The following is a 16,590-nucleotide window of genomic DNA, read 5'->3' on the forward strand; positions in this document are numbered from 1 at the left end:
CATGCAGTTTGGTTGATTGAGATTTTAGAAAATAACAATCCCCATAATTTCACACACAAGTACTCCAACGAGGGACCAAAATCTAAATCCAACAATAGAAAATTATAACTGGATATGGTCAAGAATCATACATTAATCATACAAATTAACAAATATTCATAGATCAAGAACAATAAGTCGAATATATTGCTGATGCTGAACTTCAGTCTTAAAAATGATAACTAAAAAACAGTTGAACTTTCAAGAAATCACATTTCAAGATCAAAATAATTTTATCTGTGACATGTTTTATTTTAAAACAGAAAATAATAATTTTTGCGACAATATATTAATGTTAATGGTAGAGATTGTGGCTTCCCCTTGCCTCACGGAACAGATCCATTGCCAGTTCCTGGAGGTGCCGACACATGATGATTTTGCTGCGTCGAATGCGAGCCAAAGCCGAACATGTTCATAGGCTACAAATAGTAATACAAGATTCAGAAATTCAGCATAATATATTATTACGGGTTTTACGTGTTTCGGACGGGAGGATCTGGTGCAATTAGCCTGATTTTAGCTACAACTACAGGAATCCAAGAAAAGTAATCTATGCATAGAGATTTAGCTATAATGAAGTGAAGGAAATTACAGACCTGGGAAATATTTTGCATTGAGCAGAGGGCCATGTAATTAGCATATTGCTCAGCAAAACCTGAATTTTGCATCTGGTTTTGATAGTTCACAGGATTCAAAACCTGCCTCAGGCCGGCAGTAGCTTGATTTGTTGCGGGATTAATAGCCATGGCTTGATCAACGAGTGAAATCCTTGATAGATGCATGAGATTGGGGACTGTAGGAATCGTCGCGGGGCCGATTCCCATTCCCATTCGAGGCATGAACTGTTGCATGCCTGGAAGCACCATCGGTGCCATTCCACTCCCCATCCACATTAACTGGTCATGCCACGAATAATATTTAAGACGGCAAACAAGCCAAAATTTTCTTTTAGATACCAAATTTTATATGTTTTTTTAATTACAATATTGGGATCATTCATTGGTTTAATTCTCTGAAGGAACTTAGTACCTGGATTTGTGATTGAAGGGATTTCATGTATTCGATTGCCTCGTCTAGCATCGATGCTTTATCCGACTGAATAAGAGGACGTTAACATTTAATCCGGTGTTTCTTTGGATTACCTTAAACCAAGAAAACAACAAATTTTACCTTGTTGGAGTGAGGGATCAGATCCTGCAATGCCTTCATCTTCTCGTTGATCTTGTCCCTCCGTCTCTGCAATGAAAAAGGAAGAACATCAGAGGGATCGGTATGAAACAATCATGCGAAAATCATGAAGTGAAATACAAGAATCCAACCCTTTCAGATAAGTTATGCACTTCAGCTACACGGCTCCTACGATTCGTTCCGGTATTTTGGGATGACTTATTCCCTGAAGCTGATTCGAATTCAGTAGCCTGCATAATAGTTTTTAAAATTTCAGCAGTGTTTCATTTGACAGAAGATATGTAAAACTGGAGTGAGCATACATCACTTGGGAATTCAAATCCAGTCACATTTCTGCTCTTCCTTTTGTGGCGATTGGTGTCATTGGATTGCTTGCCGGTTTTCCAAAAACTACTGCCGGATCCTCCATATGACGATGAAATGGCTTGGTCATGTGTCTCTCTTTCCCTGTTGTCACTTCGAGGGCTCACATTTCGAGTATGGTTTTCGTTCACCGCTGCTGACAGAGTTCTTCTACCAATCCCGCAGCTAGATGCAAGTTGATTGCTGCTGCAATGGCTTGACCCTATCGTCCGAACAGATGACTCATGAATTTCACCGCATCCCATATGATTAATTACTGGTGTTTTACCTGGAAAGTCAAGATTACCAGTTCTTCTAACATGTCCAGAGCTCTGATCTTGGAGGGCTGATTCATAGGTTTCAAATATTGGAGGTGGGGCAAAAGTTGGCGGTTGCGAAGTTTGGTGAACATGGTTAACATCCGATACACTAAACTTGAAAGGTTCTTCACATTCCATCGACCCGGATGGCTTGTTAGCCTGAACCGACGTAGACGCGGGATTTTCAGACATCAAGTCGGAACAAAACTCCTTCTCGAAAGCTTCATCAATCGGGCAATGAATCCATGAGATTGTCTCATCATCTTGAATCAGATTAGTCACCAGGTTACTGACAACCGGACTCGTTGTTTGGTCATTCTCGTTAACTTGCTTGGACTTCATGGGATCGTGGTTCCGTTTTCCACGAGTTTGGCTATGCAAAATCACCTCCCCATTCTGCCATAACAGCTCCACTAGCCCATTATCTTGTCTGTAGTTTAGCCAATATAATTTTGCAAAGTCAGAAACAACGAATTATAGCATAAAACAGAATTCAAGATTATTTTCAACTTTTTCCCCTATAAAAGTCGGTTGTTTTCTAGAGTACACTTACCCCGACTGTCTTCTCTGATTAGGCACCGGGACTTGACCTTCAACATCAGTGTTCCAATCAGGAAGATATGTAGCATCCATAGCTCAACCGAAGATCAAATTTGTATTGAAAAAAATGGATTATTTTCAAGTCGGACAAAGGGATAGAGACTCGAATTCTTGGGGATGAAAACAAAAACCCACCTCAGAAAATATATCCCAATGGATAATGTTTAAGCTTCACTAGTTCAAGAATCAAAACGTAATCTTTCTTCGGTATTTTGATCCCAGCATTGGACTTAAAAGGAACAGACAGATGCCACTGACTTCAGTTGTTTTCAAATGCTGCAGTTATAACGGTGATAAGGACATCTGCGTATAAAAGAATTGGGAAATTTTATGTTAGACCAGTTCAGTAATTGCCCAAGTTTTATTAGGAAAATTTGATGTTCATCGACAGCATGAATGGAGCCGACTGCAGAGAGTGATATTATCTGTCATCTTCAACATTAAGGTTTAACCATTCACATATTTTCTTGTTCAATGTTTTATTTTGATGTTATCTGAGTAAATTGTTTCGTTAAATTTTGTCTCAATCAGGCATATATAGACAGAGACAGGTAAACAAATAGCCACCAATTGAGACCATGCTTGACTCTAGAATCTGTCTTCCACCACTCTGTACATTCATGTGGTACCATTTGCATATTCGATTCATGACTGCCGCGGCATGCAAATCACTTTCTTTCTTCTTTACAATTTTCAATACGCGGACATGAACTTAATTGGATCGTGACAGTTTACATATTCAATTTTGATGGAATCTTGGACAGAAGAACATATATTATCCTTAAATTTTTAGAATTCGCACTCCGAACATATTTTCCAACTCTTTCATCTTTCTATCCCGAAAAATACTCGTGGATATCAAGACACTTTAATCACACCTAGTAACGTGTGTTTAGAAAAATTTTCATAATTAGTTAGTTTGTCGAGAAGTTTAGTTTGTTTTTGTTGGATTTTGATTTGATTTAGTCACCTACAAATACAGAATATCTCCATCGTATATTGTGAGAAATTTTTCATATCCATGTGACTAAAGTGATGGAGAAAACATTCTTAAAAGAAAGTATAACGTGGTTTGGATTTCATTCACAAATTATTTATATTCGAAATATTTTTTAAACAATGTGTTTATATGTAATTAAGAAGACAACCCAATATTTGATTCCTATAGTTTAATCCGGGGAGATTGTCAATGAAATTCGTGTGGATAATCAACAAAATGGATTGCTTCACTTTCATTCGCTTTGCTGTCGCATTAAATTTCTCAACTACAAAGCTGTGGGGGTTTCGTTGCTGGAAAATAAAACAAGTAAAATCAAGAGAGAAGATAATTGTCTCAATAATGTTACACTGGACCGCTACAAATAACTAATTAAAGAGACTGTCTCTGATCGACGCTATCCATAATTATTATTATATTTAATAATAAAAAATGATATTTTTTATTAACTGAATCAGGTCGGATATTTGTCTCGTAAAATTGACCTATAATACAATAAAAAAAGTTTTTGTGATAAATATAATGTTGTTAATTCAAATTTAAAATGATTTTTCTTGAATATATGAAGTCAAAAAAGTTATCAAAACATGGTAAATCGAATAATAAAATTAACATATTTCTTTGAGAAATTAAATTCATTATTAATACTATTACTAGATACAATTAATTTTCAATGATTACATTTATCGAATTGTTTAAACATTTTTTTTTCCATTATTTATGTTTAGCTTATTTCTTGGTTTCATATTTTGAGTTTCTTCTGTATTTCAAGTAACAGTTATAAATTACAAAATGTTCCAGCAAATCAATTATAACCATAAACTTTATTTTATTATTCTTATTACTTATTAGTATTTGTAACCGAAGGTAGTACGATAATTAAAAAATTATCATTTAGGCAAAAACTTGTGTGAGACGATCTCACTGGTAGTATTTTGTGAAACGGATATCTTATTTGGGTCATCCATGAAAAATTATTACTTTTTATATTAAAATATTATTTTTTATTTTGAATATCGGTAGAGAATCTTTATCTGTGAAACGGATATCTTATTTGGGTCATCCATGAAAAATTATTACTNGGAATTCTCGATCTCTTTAAAATCTCATAAGTTCTTCCATTAAAATATTTCAACACCTGATGTTTCTTTAGCAGGACTGAGTACTAAAAATAAAAAAAATTCTCCAGCATGCTTCGACATTTTCCAAGATGTGTCTAAGCTTATGTTTGAGGCACGCCCTTATACAAAGTTGCCATCCTCAGGAAAGTGCTGTTTTCGTGGCTTAGACCATATATATGTGCCTCAAAGTACCGTTTTAGGCCTTTTGTTTGCCATACTCTAATACTCTCAATGAAAAACAAAGCAGAACAACTTCAGTTAAATCGTGTGAAAAAAATAGCAGACTGAATGAAAATGCTGATACTTTTGAACCTACCCGGTCAAACATATTTGCGACCTGCTTGTAGTTAGTTTCAAATGACATCAGGCTATTGTGTGTAACCGTGGTTTGCTGAACTCCTCTCTCAGGCATCAATGCAAATAGTTGACGAGCTTTGTCATAACTTCCAGCCTTTTTGTACATGTAAATCATCATGTGGAACATTTTCTGGTCTGGTTTTAAAGGTGAAGTTTCTTTATCTAGGAGGGTCTCAAAGATTTCCTCAGCTTCTCTAAACTTGTCACCCTGCAGCCGCCAAATGTCGCAAAAAAAGTTTCACTCAATAGTACCATCATCAATATGTAGGAGCACACAAAGTACCCATGATATGCTACTATACATGAAAAAAAACATCTTTCACTTAAAGATCTTAGCTAATACTCTGAACTTAGACATGTCATGCAATCAAGAACAGAATCCTAAAATAATTTAGATGCGTCATTCAACCAACAAAAAAATCCTAAATATAGGTAAGAAGTCATGTTTCCTGTGGCATCTATCATTTGGAAAATTTGTAGCAGCTAAGCAAGCCCCATTCTAGAATTTTGGTTCTTGAAACTCTTGAAATTTCGCCCTTAAAAGTGTTACAAGCACCCTAAGCAGTCCTTTTGCACGATCATTTCGAACAAGTCATTCTTTTCTGATTCATTAAGGATTCACAAACAATAAACTAACAAATAATCAAATTCCCGTTATTTAATAAAATAATGAGATGCCGGGTAGCAGAACACAAAGTGTGAGCCTTGGTTAATATTATAGCACCATCCCCCAGTAAGCATGCCGCATCAATAGAAGACCATAAATCGAGAATCCCAATGTTAAAAATTTTCTTACAGCTTTTAGTCAAACCAATATTTACTTGCTGTTAAGCAGCAAGATTATTCTTCATACTCTGAAGTTTCACATCAGCAGTAACACGTTATAATATGGTGTGCTACACATAATATTATTGCAATGAATGGAGTCACCTTAACAAATGTGTTAAGAATAATTTGATATGTCACTGCAGAGGGTTCAGGGCCTGAAGATTGCATCCTTCGAAATATAGCTTCTGCTTTATTATATTGACCTCCATTTCCATATGCCTCCATAAGAGCGGTATATGATATGACATGAGGCGCATAACCTTTTTGGTTCATGTAGCTTAGAACCCTCTCAGCTTTGTTAAAATCTCCTTGCTTTCCATAGGCAGTTATGAGCATCAAGAAGTCCATCTCTTTAAAATCCCACCAATGTTGAGTCCGAAGCCATTCAAGAATCTAGAAAATAAACAGATAAATGAGTGAAACAATAAAAAAACATATGTGCTTCAGGTAAATTAGGGCCCTGCAGATGCTAAAAAAAATAGAAATAAATTTGAAGAGAACTCAAAGTTTAAAAATAAAACAAAAATCCCTCAAGTAAAAAGTCCTTAAAACAACAAATTTTACCCTCTATCAGAAAGTTTTAGTTTGTTCTTACTTACCAAATATTTTATGCTAAAATAAAATTTTCTGTCATGATAAAATCCAGTATCTGGATATCTTCAAGTTCTAAAATTTATCAGCACCAACTTTGGAACTTCAAATGTATTCATTCAAGAATTCACAATTGTGTTTTATCTGCATACGACAATACAAGTGGTAACTCAATTTGTAAATCTAATGTGTTATAGATAGATTAGAAACACCACGAACAATAATGAAGAACAGATAAATCGAGGCGTTGCCCACCTCACCAACAAGGTTCCACTTCTTAAGCTGCTTAAACCGAACCAGGGTTCCAACAACCAAGTCTTTAGGGAGAGGCTCGCCCTTCGATCTTCGACTCCTGAGCACTGCAACCGCGGAATCCGATTCCTCAATTTCAAGCATAATTTTTCTCCAGTTCTTCTGGTCTGCTTCATCCGCATCATCCTTAAAAACCTCCACTTTCTTCTTCTTCTGCATGAACTTTCTTGGTGCCAACATACCCAGACAGACTACCTGTGCCCTCTTACATACGTGAATATTGGCACCAACTAAATTCTCACAACCATATGACTTACTGCAAAGTAACCACACACAATTAGAAAATATTTCACATACACAAACAAACATGAACAAATCTCCCAAAGAACTTCAAAACCACCCATACAAACCAGCTCTCATATGAACAAACATACGAAACTCACACTTTCCCATTTCCCACAAATAGCAAGACATGTTTAACAAAACATGAGAAAAATGCTTATACGGTATTCAAAAAAATATTTCAGAGAATGAGCTTTAAGAATAAACTTCAACAAATAATTGTAATTTCAGAATTAAAATCACATAAAGAAAGGGGCAACATGATAAAAGAAAAAAAAAAGACCTTGAAATTCTAGTGGAAGGAGCTGAAATGAAGGATTTAAGAAAAATTGTTGAAGTTTGAGGCATTCTTTGTTTTCAAGAATCTCACACTCCACAGCTTCAGCTCACTTTATATACTCAGCTTTCAGACACAACTCGCGAATTCAAAGAGACAGCAGGCCGCCCCTTCTGCTCGTAGCTTTTGATGTTTCTAAATTTTTAGATATTTTGTGGATAATTCCATTTGTAAGATAAAAAAAAATTGTGTGTAATATAATAATATCCTCTGGTTTTGGGAGTTCGTTACCGCGGCATTCCAAAGTGGCACAATTTACAATTTAGTCCCTACATTTTTATTTTCCAATCAATTTGGTCCATTTGCTTTGTTGGCGAACCGAGCCGCTCTTGCCTTTAGTGGGAACGAATTACTTATTTAATTTCACTTCAAATTTGATTAATAAAGAATGGTAAATTACATTTTGCTCATGGAACTTGAGCATTTTTTATTTTTTTCTCGTTATCGATGAATTCACGATTTTAATAATTTTTTAAAAAATTTAATTATTTTTCATTAGAATACTGACATGTCACCCGACACATCAACAATATCCGATGTCATGTCAGTATTTTCCGATGCCACTTAATCATTTTCTGGTGACTCGTCACATCAACATTTCAGTGAAAATTGACTATTTTTTTTAAAAAAAAATGCAAATTAGTATATTAAAATTGTGAATTAATTGATAACATATAATCAAAAATGAAAAAATAAGACAAGTTAATTGACAAAAAAATGTAATTTTTTCCAAGATGGTTACATGTTGATTGTTTAAAATTCATGATTTGAAATTACTCAATCCAAAAAAACCGTACATATTGTAGACTTCGATGGTCACAGAAAAAATGTCTGACATAATTTAGTTAAAAACAACATTTGAAGCAAATATGGAATATAAAAAAAACACAGAAAATTTCTTACTTTGCATGCACATGATTAAAACATGGCTATTTAGAAAATCATTTCTTGGGATGCAATATTTTTAAGCCAATCCAAAGTGTGTCTAATATTAAAACCAGACATGCAGTTTGGTTGATTGAGATTTTAGAAAATAACAATCCCCATAATTTCACACACAAGTACTCCAACGAGGGACCAAAATCTAAATCCAACAATAGAAAATTATAACTGGATATGGTCAAGAATCATACATTAATCATACAAATTAACAAATATTCATAGATCAAGAACAATAAGTCGAATATATTGCTGATGCTGAACTTCAGTCTTAAAAATGATAACTAAAAAACAGTTGAACTTTCAAGAAATCACATTTCAAGATCAAAATAATTTTATCTGTGACATGTTTTATTTTAAAACAGAAAATAATAATTTTTGCGACAATATATTAATGTTAATGGTAGAGATTGTGGCTTCCCCTTGCCTCACGGAACAGATCCATTGCCAGTTCCTGGAGGTGCCGACACATGATGATTTTGCTGCGTCGAATGCGAGCCAAAGCCGAACATGTTCATAGGCTACAAATAGTAATACAAGATTCAGAAATTCAGCATAATATATTATTACGGGTTTTACGTGTTTCGGACGGGAGGATCTGGTGCAATTAGCCTGATTTTAGCTACAACTACAGGAATCCAAGAAAAGTAATCTATGCATAGAGATTTAGCTATAATGAAGTGAAGGAAATTACAGACCTGGGAAATATTTTGCATTGAGCAGAGGGCCATGTAATTAGCATATTGCTCAGCAAAACCTGAATTTTGCATCTGGTTTTGATAGTTCACAGGATTCAAAACCTGCCTCAGGCCGGCAGTAGCTTGATTTGTTGCGGGATTAATAGCCATGGCTTGATCAACGAGTGAAATCCTTGATAGATGCATGAGATTGGGGACTGTAGGAATCGTCGCGGGGCCGATTCCCATTCCCATTCGAGGCATGAACTGTTGCATGCCTGGAAGCACCATCGGTGCCATTCCACTCCCCATCCACATTAACTGGTCATGCCACGAATAATATTTAAGACGGCAAACAAGCCAAAATTTTCTTTTAGATACCAAATTTTATATGTTTTTTTAATTACAATATTGGGATCATTCATTGGTTTAATTCTCTGAAGGAACTTAGTACCTGGATTTGTGATTGAAGGGATTTCATGTATTCGATTGCCTCGTCTAGCATCGATGCTTTATCCGACTGAATAAGAGGACGTTAACATTTAATCCGGTGTTTCTTTGGATTACCTTAAACCAAGAAAACAACAAATTTTACCTTGTTGGAGTGAGGGATCAGATCCTGCAATGCCTTCATCTTCTCGTTGATCTTGTCCCTCCGTCTCTGCAATGAAAAAGGAAGAACATCAGAGGGATCGGTATGAAACAATCATGCGAAAATCATGAAGTGAAATACAAGAATCCAACCCTTTCAGATAAGTTATGCACTTCAGCTACACGGCTCCTACGATTCGTTCCGGTATTTTGGGATGACTTATTCCCTGAAGCTGATTCGAATTCAGTAGCCTGCATAATAGTTTTTAAAATTTCAGCAGTGTTTCATTTGACAGAAGATATGTAAAACTGGAGTGAGCATACATCACTTGGGAATTCAAATCCAGTCACATTTCTGCTCTTCCTTTTGTGGCGATTGGTGTCATTGGATTGCTTGCCGGTTTTCCAAAAACTACTGCCGGATCCTCCATATGACGATGAAATGGCTTGGTCATGTGTCTCTCTTTCCCTGTTGTCACTTCGAGGGCTCACATTTCGAGTATGGTTTTCGTTCACCGCTGCTGACAGAGTTCTTCTACCAATCCCGCAGCTAGATGCAAGTTGATTGCTGCTGCAATGGCTTGACCCTATCGTCCGAACAGATGACTCATGAATTTCACCGCATCCCATATGATTAATTACTGGTGTTTTACCTGGAAAGTCAAGATTACCAGTTCTTCTAACATGTCCAGAGCTCTGATCTTGGAGGGCTGATTCATAGGTTTCAAATATTGGAGGTGGGGCAAAAGTTGGCGGTTGCGAAGTTTGGTGAACATGGTTAACATCCGATACACTAAACTTGAAAGGTTCTTCACATTCCATCGACCCGGATGGCTTGTTAGCCTGAACCGACGTAGACGCGGGATTTTCAGACATCAAGTCGGAACAAAACTCCTTCTCGAAAGCTTCATCAATCGGGCAATGAATCCATGAGATTGTCTCATCATCTTGAATCAGATTAGTCACCAGGTTACTGACAACCGGACTCGTTGTTTGGTCATTCTCGTTAACTTGCTTGGACTTCATGGGATCGTGGTTCCGTTTTCCACGAGTTTGGCTATGCAAAATCACCTCCCCATTCTGCCATAACAGCTCCACTAGCCCATTATCTTGTCTGTAGTTTAGCCAATATAATTTTGCAAAGTCAGAAACAACGAATTATAGCATAAAACAGAATTCAAGATTATTTTCAACTTTTTCCCCTATAAAAGTCGGTTGTTTTCTAGAGTACACTTACCCCGACTGTCTTCTCTGATTAGGCACCGGGACTTGACCTTCAACATCAGTGTTCCAATCAGGAAGATATGTAGCATCCATAGCTCAACCGAAGATCAAATTTGTATTGAAAAAAATGGATTATTTTCAAGTCGGACAAAGGGATAGAGACTCGAATTCTTGGGGATGAAAACAAAAACCCACCTCAGAAAATATATCCCAATGGATAATGTTTAAGCTTCACTAGTTCAAGAATCAAAACGTAATCTTTCTTCGGTATTTTGATCCCAGCATTGGACTTAAAAGGAACAGACAGATGCCACTGACTTCAGTTGTTTTCAAATGCTGCAGTTATAACGGTGATAAGGACATCTGCGTATAAAAGAATTGGGAAATTTTATGTTAGACCAGTTCAGTAATTGCCCAAGTTTTATTAGGAAAATTTGATGTTCATCGACAGCATGAATGGAGCCGACTGCAGAGAGTGATATTATCTGTCATCTTCAACATTAAGGTTTAACCATTCACATATTTTCTTGTTCAATGTTTTATTTTGATGTTATCTGAGTAAATTGTTTCGTTAAATTTTGTCTCAATCAGGCATATATAGACAGAGACAGGTAAACAAATAGCCACCAATTGAGACCATGCTTGACTCTAGAATCTGTCTTCCACCACTCTGTACATTCATGTGGTACCATTTGCATATTCGATTCATGACTGCCGCGGCATGCAAATCACTTTCTTTCTTCTTTACAATTTTCAATACGCGGACATGAACTTAATTGGATCGTGACAGTTTACATATTCAATTTTGATGGAATCTTGGACAGAAGAACATATATTATCCTTAAATTTTTAGAATTCGCACTCCGAACATATTTTCCAACTCTTTCATCTTTCTATCCCGAAAAATACTCGTGGATATCAAGACACTTTAATCACACCTAGTAACGTGTGTTTAGAAAAATTTTCATAATTAGTTAGTTTGTCGAGAAGTTTAGTTTGTTTTTGTTGGATTTTGATTTGATTTAGTCACCTACAAATACAGAATATCTCCATCGTATATTGTGAGAAATTTTTCATATCCATGTGACTAAAGTGATGGAGAAAACATTCTTAAAAGAAAGTATAACGTGGTTTGGATTTCATTCACAAATTATTTATATTCGAAATATTTTTTAAACAATGTGTTTATATGTAATTAAGAAGACAACCCAATATTTGATTCCTATAGTTTAATCCGGGGAGATTGTCAATGAAATTCGTGTGGATAATCAACAAAATGGATTGCTTCACTTTCATTCGCTTTGCTGTCGCATTAAATTTCTCAACTACAAAGCTGTGGGGGTTTCGTTGCTGGAAAATAAAACAAGTAAAATCAAGAGAGAAGATAATTGTCTCAATAATGTTACACTGGACCGCTACAAATAACTAATTAAAGAGACTGTCTCTGATCGACGCTATCCATAATTATTATTATATTTAATAATAAAAAATGATATTTTTTATTAACTGAATCAGGTCGGATATTTGTCTCGTAAAATTGACCTATAATACAATAAAAAAAGTTTTTGTGATAAATATAATGTTGTTAATTCAAATTTAAAATGATTTTTCTTGAATATATGAAGTCAAAAAAGTTATCAAAACATGGTAAATCGAATAATAAAATTAACATATTTCTTTGAGAAATTAAATTCATTATTAATACTATTACTAGATACAATTAATTTTCAATGATTACATTTATCGAATTGTTTAAACATTTTTTTTTCCATTATTTATGTTTAGCTTATTTCTTGGTTTCATATTTTGAGTTTCTTCTGTATTTCAAGTAACAGTTATAAATTACAAAATGTTCCAGCAAATCAATTATAACCATAAACTTTATTTTATTATTCTTATTACTTATTAGTATTTGTAACCGAAGGTAGTACGATAATTAAAAAATTATCATTTAGGCAAAAACTTGTGTGAGACGATCTCACTGGTAGTATTTTGTGAAACGGATATCTTATTTGGGTCATCCATGAAAAATTATTACTTTTTATATTAAAATATTATTTTTTATTTTGAATATCGGTAGAGTTGACCCGTCTCACAGATAAAGATTCGTGAGATCGTCTCATAAGAGACCTACTCTAATGTTTAACAGGCATATATGTGCGAGACATACGCTTCTTGCTCGTATATTATTATCCACATGTATCAAAACAACCATGAGCTGTAATAATTTAACAATGAAAAGACCAAAATTGGTCAATCTTGTAGTTAAATTTAAGAGTTTATTATTTTCCATTAACCAACTCGTGTGGAATTTTGAAAATGTACATTTTTCTATTCTGAAAATTAAATAGATATTTTAGACTTTAACATTTTATAAAAGTTACATGAACACCTCATGCATTATCGGGAATCTGACGAGCTGAATTATTTTGATAGTATCTCATAGCTGGTAATTAAAATGATCAATGAACGATACATTTAGAAAGAAAATGTAATTTTCTATCATTCACACTTCTGGTCGGCTAGATTAGTTCGAATTTATCTATGCTAACCAGACATTGCAAGATCTAACTTGATGAAACGGATACAACAACCGGCAACGTCTGATTAGCATATATAACGTCTAAACTGGTCTAGCAGACCTGAAATATGTAAGGGCTCGTGCTTTTAATTAATATTTAATTACCAAACAACAAAGATGAATTAGTGTAAACAGCGAAAACGAGTTTAAAATATTCATTTGAGCCTGCAGAAATTTTGACATGATCATGCCGTAAGTAGGACATCCAAAAAATTTCTGAAACACAACAACAATATATAAAATCAAGCATACCAATATCTTACAGCCGCACTGGTCAGGACCAGACACAACATATCACAAACAATCCGAAACAACATAAAAACATCACAATACAACTACACAGGACATCTCCCAGGCATAGGAGTGACAAAAAGCAATACGACCGGTCAACTCGACACGACCCAACACGAAAAAAATCAGGTTTGGGTTCGGGTTGGGGTTTTTCGGGTTTGGGTCGGGTTCGGGTTGGGTGAGTTCGGGTTAGTGCCAGGTTAGATGTGTTTCGGGTTGGGTCGCGGGTTGACACGAAATTTTTTTTTTGAAATATTGCATGTATTTTTATATATTGTATGTTTGAACAAAATTTATTGTATATTTATATGATAAATTTTCATCATTTAATATTTATTTTGTATATTTTTTTAACAATTATTTATTTGATTTAGTAAATATATTTTTAATTTTCTACAATTAAACTTTCAAATTTAAATTGAAAATTTTGTTATTATGTGTTTAAATTAAGATATTATTCTTATTTTTTATTTTTTCAAATTTTTTTCATTAATGTTTTTTTAAAAAAAATAAATAAAATTCGTGTTAGACGGGTTGAGTCGNCACCCCTACCCAGGCAAAAATATCAAACTAGTATAATATATATAGATATCAGGAGGCTCTAACACAAACCAACTCAACTACTGGTACCACTCGCTGATGCTCCACCAGACGCATCAAATCTTCTGGAATAACATGTTATGGCATCAAAAACAACCACAACCTAAAAAGACAGGGGTCGGATCCAAGTACGACAAACCAGTAAAATTATTACATAAATAAATGACATGTAATAATACTAAGTAAAATGCAATGTTATGTGATGCATGAATGGTAACAATGAAATAACATATATCAAACGGAGTCCAAACAAATAACATCAACAACGGTAACAGTGGCCACCCGTGCCAGGAATGCAGCATCAAATCGTCGCTCGTCCATTCACGTAGCATCGGGAATGCGATTAGCTAAGTCGCTCGTCCCTAGCTGTCATCTGAGAATGTGTCTAATCCTATCTCACTCGTCCCTCTAATGACTCAATATATCTTAACAAAATCATCATAAATCGTCATCAACAGAGTAATGCTCAATATGATATGCCAAAATAATTAACACATGAATGCATCAGATAAAACATTCAAAATACATAATAGCAACACAACATCACTGGATATTCTTGCACGCCGATATAGACGTCATAATAATATAGGTTTGAGCGTACATCAACTACAACTTACAATAACCACAGTAATTTCTTAAGGACTTTCTGATGACTCCAAATCTTAAACTCGTCCAATGATATAATCTACAGTATGAATTGGTTATATATCCAAGATAATGTCTTTCCAACGACTAAAACAAATTAAATCGGAGTGGTTAAAAATTGAAATCTCGGCATCCTATAAACCGATTTAAAATGTGGAATTTCAAGCTTAATATCTCAAGAATCAAAGCTTAAATGCACAATAGTGGTCTACCTCGCCGGAAAAATTGTCGGAATCACTGTTCATATTGGGAAAACAAATTGGACAACAGAGGAAAATCTAATGCTTCACTTATATAAACTAATCCACCAATAATAACTAAGAATCGAAGCCAAAATTTTACCTAAAATCGAATCAAAGCTCGTGCGCATAGGAGCTGGAAACAGGGCCGATCGAGCTAAAAGTCTTCTGATTCATTGCAGGAAAGAGACTCTAAGACTGGAGGAAGAAGGTTGCTAGGCTGCAATACTCTTTCGACTGTTGAAGACGCTGCGTGAGGGCTACAGAAATAGGAGGAAAGGCGACGAGTTTCCAGGTGTAGATCAAATATTTTCTTTCTTTGGCTACTGATACGTACTTATATTAAATGGATTGGGTTAAAAATAAATTTAAATGGGTTGGCCTTAAATCGGGTATTGGGCTCTCACAAAATATGACTTGCACCCAAATAAATTCTTTTTGGGAAATTGATTATTCTAATCTATTTCTAAGTAATAATTTTAAAAATGGCATTCTTTATTACATATTTTGCATTATGTATTATATAATTAAAAAAAGTCTTATATAATTAAAAAAATCCTAAAATACCATTTTTCTATGAACATACATGTTCCGTTTTTGCGATTCATTTGTTTAATTATCTATTATTTCTCTTTAAGAGTTGATTTAACATTTGTTCAGTTTTATTTAATTTATAATATATTAATTTTTTAATATTACTTACTTATATCAATAAACATATTTTAATAAAATTATGAATTGTTAGTTTGAATTAGTGCATACGAAACCATCAATGTTATAATATTCTAATTAGGATTGTTACTCATGCAAAATAATATAAACAAAATCATCAATAACCACGGTTATGAAACGTAATAATTACATCAATGTGAGTTTACACATATAAAAAAAATCTAATGGTCTCAATTAAGTCTCTACCTTATTCCATGACAACATTTTATGAGTATGCATGTGAGTGCCCGTGCTCTTAATTAATATTTAATTACCAAATAACAAAGATTAATTGGTGTAAACACCGAAAACGAGTTTAAAGCGTACATTTGGGCCTACAGAAATTTCGGCATGACCTCCCCGTAAGTAGGACATCCCAAAATTTCAAAACACAACAGCAGCAAATATACGCTCGAAAAATAACATCAAGTTCACAATCAACCAAATACATATCCTACAGCCGCACTGACCAGGACTAGACACAACATACCACAAATAAAATCCAACACACGTAAAAACATCATCATACATCTATACATGACATCTCCCTGGCAAATATATCAAACCAGTATAATATATAAATATATAAGAACTCTGACACAAACCAACTGACAACTGGGTACCATTTGCTGACGCTCCACCAGACGCGTCAAATCCCCTGGAATGACCTGCTATGACATCAAAAACAACACAACATAAAAAGAAAACAGGGTCGGACCCCAGTACGATAAACCAGTAAAATTACGACGTAAATAAAAGACATGTAATAATATCAAGT

At 34.6% G+C, this 16,590-nt stretch overlaps 3 protein-coding genes across 7 annotated transcripts; all 3 read right to left on the reverse strand.

The window, feature by feature from the left end:
- Positions 1–161: 161 nt before the first annotated feature.
- Positions 162–2,937, reverse strand: LOC140976153 (transcription factor PHYTOCHROME INTERACTING FACTOR-LIKE 13-like). Of its 3 annotated transcripts, none has more exons than XM_073440094.1 (8): positions 2,443–2,937; positions 1,877–2,319; positions 1,530–1,792; positions 1,359–1,457; positions 1,210–1,275; positions 1,069–1,134; positions 636–935; positions 162–458 (listed from the first exon to the last, which is right to left on the reverse strand). In XM_073440094.1, exons 1-8 carry the CDS (start codon positions 2,520–2,522, stop codon positions 366–368), a joined length of 1,410 nt encoding a protein of 469 aa, XP_073296195.1. In that variant the 5' UTR covers positions 2,523–2,937; the 3' UTR covers positions 162–365. The 3 variants fall into 3 exon arrangements, with proteins under 3 accessions (XP_073296195.1, XP_073296187.1, XP_073296178.1); XM_073440086.1 differs by having other exon boundaries at positions 1,859–2,319; XM_073440077.1 differs by having other exon boundaries at positions 1,530–2,319; positions 2,443–2,936.
- Positions 2,938–4,578: 1,641 nt separating this feature from the next.
- LOC140976170 (pentatricopeptide repeat-containing protein At3g59040-like) lies at positions 4,579–7,498 on the reverse strand. The gene is made up of 4 exons (XM_073440105.1): positions 7,261–7,498; positions 6,639–6,951; positions 5,895–6,185; positions 4,579–5,172 (listed from the first exon to the last, which is right to left on the reverse strand). The coding sequence occupies exons 1-4, from the start codon at positions 7,323–7,325 to the stop codon at positions 4,804–4,806; spliced, it is 1,038 nt and encodes a 345-aa protein (XP_073296206.1). The 5' UTR covers positions 7,326–7,498; the 3' UTR covers positions 4,579–4,803.
- A 979-nt stretch (positions 7,499–8,477) lies between these two features.
- Positions 8,478–11,253, reverse strand: LOC140976180 (transcription factor PHYTOCHROME INTERACTING FACTOR-LIKE 13-like). Of its 3 annotated transcripts, none has more exons than XM_073440135.1 (8): positions 10,759–11,253; positions 10,193–10,635; positions 9,846–10,108; positions 9,675–9,773; positions 9,526–9,591; positions 9,385–9,450; positions 8,952–9,251; positions 8,478–8,774 (listed from the first exon to the last, which is right to left on the reverse strand). In XM_073440135.1, the coding sequence occupies exons 1-8, from the start codon at positions 10,836–10,838 to the stop codon at positions 8,682–8,684; spliced, it is 1,410 nt and encodes a 469-aa protein (XP_073296236.1). In that variant the 5' UTR covers positions 10,839–11,253; the 3' UTR covers positions 8,478–8,681. The 3 variants fall into 3 exon arrangements, with proteins under 3 accessions (XP_073296236.1, XP_073296228.1, XP_073296218.1); XM_073440127.1 differs by having other exon boundaries at positions 10,175–10,635; XM_073440117.1 differs by having other exon boundaries at positions 9,846–10,635; positions 10,759–11,252.
- Between the last annotated feature and the right edge of the window lie 5,337 nt (positions 11,254–16,590).

This window comes from Primulina huaijiensis, chromosome 1 (genome assembly GCF_012295235.1).
Source record: "Primulina huaijiensis isolate GDHJ02 chromosome 1, ASM1229523v2, whole genome shotgun sequence".
Classification (NCBI taxonomy): domain Eukaryota; kingdom Viridiplantae; phylum Streptophyta; class Magnoliopsida; order Lamiales; family Gesneriaceae; genus Primulina; species Primulina huaijiensis.

What these genes read in the sequence shown, in the direction of transcription:
- LOC140976153 (XM_073440077.1), bottom strand. Translation starts at nt 2,522, where the DNA reads ATGGATGCTACATATCTTCCTGATTGGAACACTGATGTTGAAGGTCAA. An exon ending in AATCAGAGAAGACAGTCGGG is followed by an intron (nt 2,320 to 2,442) that starts GTAAGTGTACTC and finishes GCTAAACTACAG; the next exon opens with ACAAGATAATGGGCTAGTGG. An exon ending in CCCTTCAATCACAAATCCAG is followed by an intron (nt 936 to 1,068) that starts GTACTAAGTTCC and finishes TGGCATGACCAG; the next exon opens with TTAATGTGGATGGGGAGTGG.
- LOC140976170 (XM_073440105.1), bottom strand. Translation starts at nt 7,325, where the DNA reads ATGCCTCAAACTTCAACAATTTTTCTTAAATCCTTCATTTCAGCTCCT. An exon ending in CCTTCCACTAGAATTTCAAG is followed by an intron (nt 6,952 to 7,260) that starts GTCTTTTTTTTT and finishes GTTACTTTGCAG; the next exon opens with TAAGTCATATGGTTGTGAGA. An exon ending in AGTGGAACCTTGTTGGTGAG is followed by an intron (nt 6,186 to 6,638) that starts GTGGGCAACGCC and finishes TTTATTTTCTAG; the next exon opens with ATTCTTGAATGGCTTCGGAC.
- LOC140976180 (XM_073440117.1), bottom strand. Translation starts at nt 10,838, where the DNA reads ATGGATGCTACATATCTTCCTGATTGGAACACTGATGTTGAAGGTCAA. An exon ending in TGCATAACTTATCTGAAAGG is followed by an intron (nt 9,592 to 9,674) that starts GTTGGATTCTTG and finishes TTTTCATTGCAG; the next exon opens with AGACGGAGGGACAAGATCAA. An exon ending in TGATCCCTCACTCCAACAAG is followed by an intron (nt 9,451 to 9,525) that starts GTAAAATTTGTT and finishes CCTCTTATTCAG; the next exon opens with TCGGATAAAGCATCGATGCT.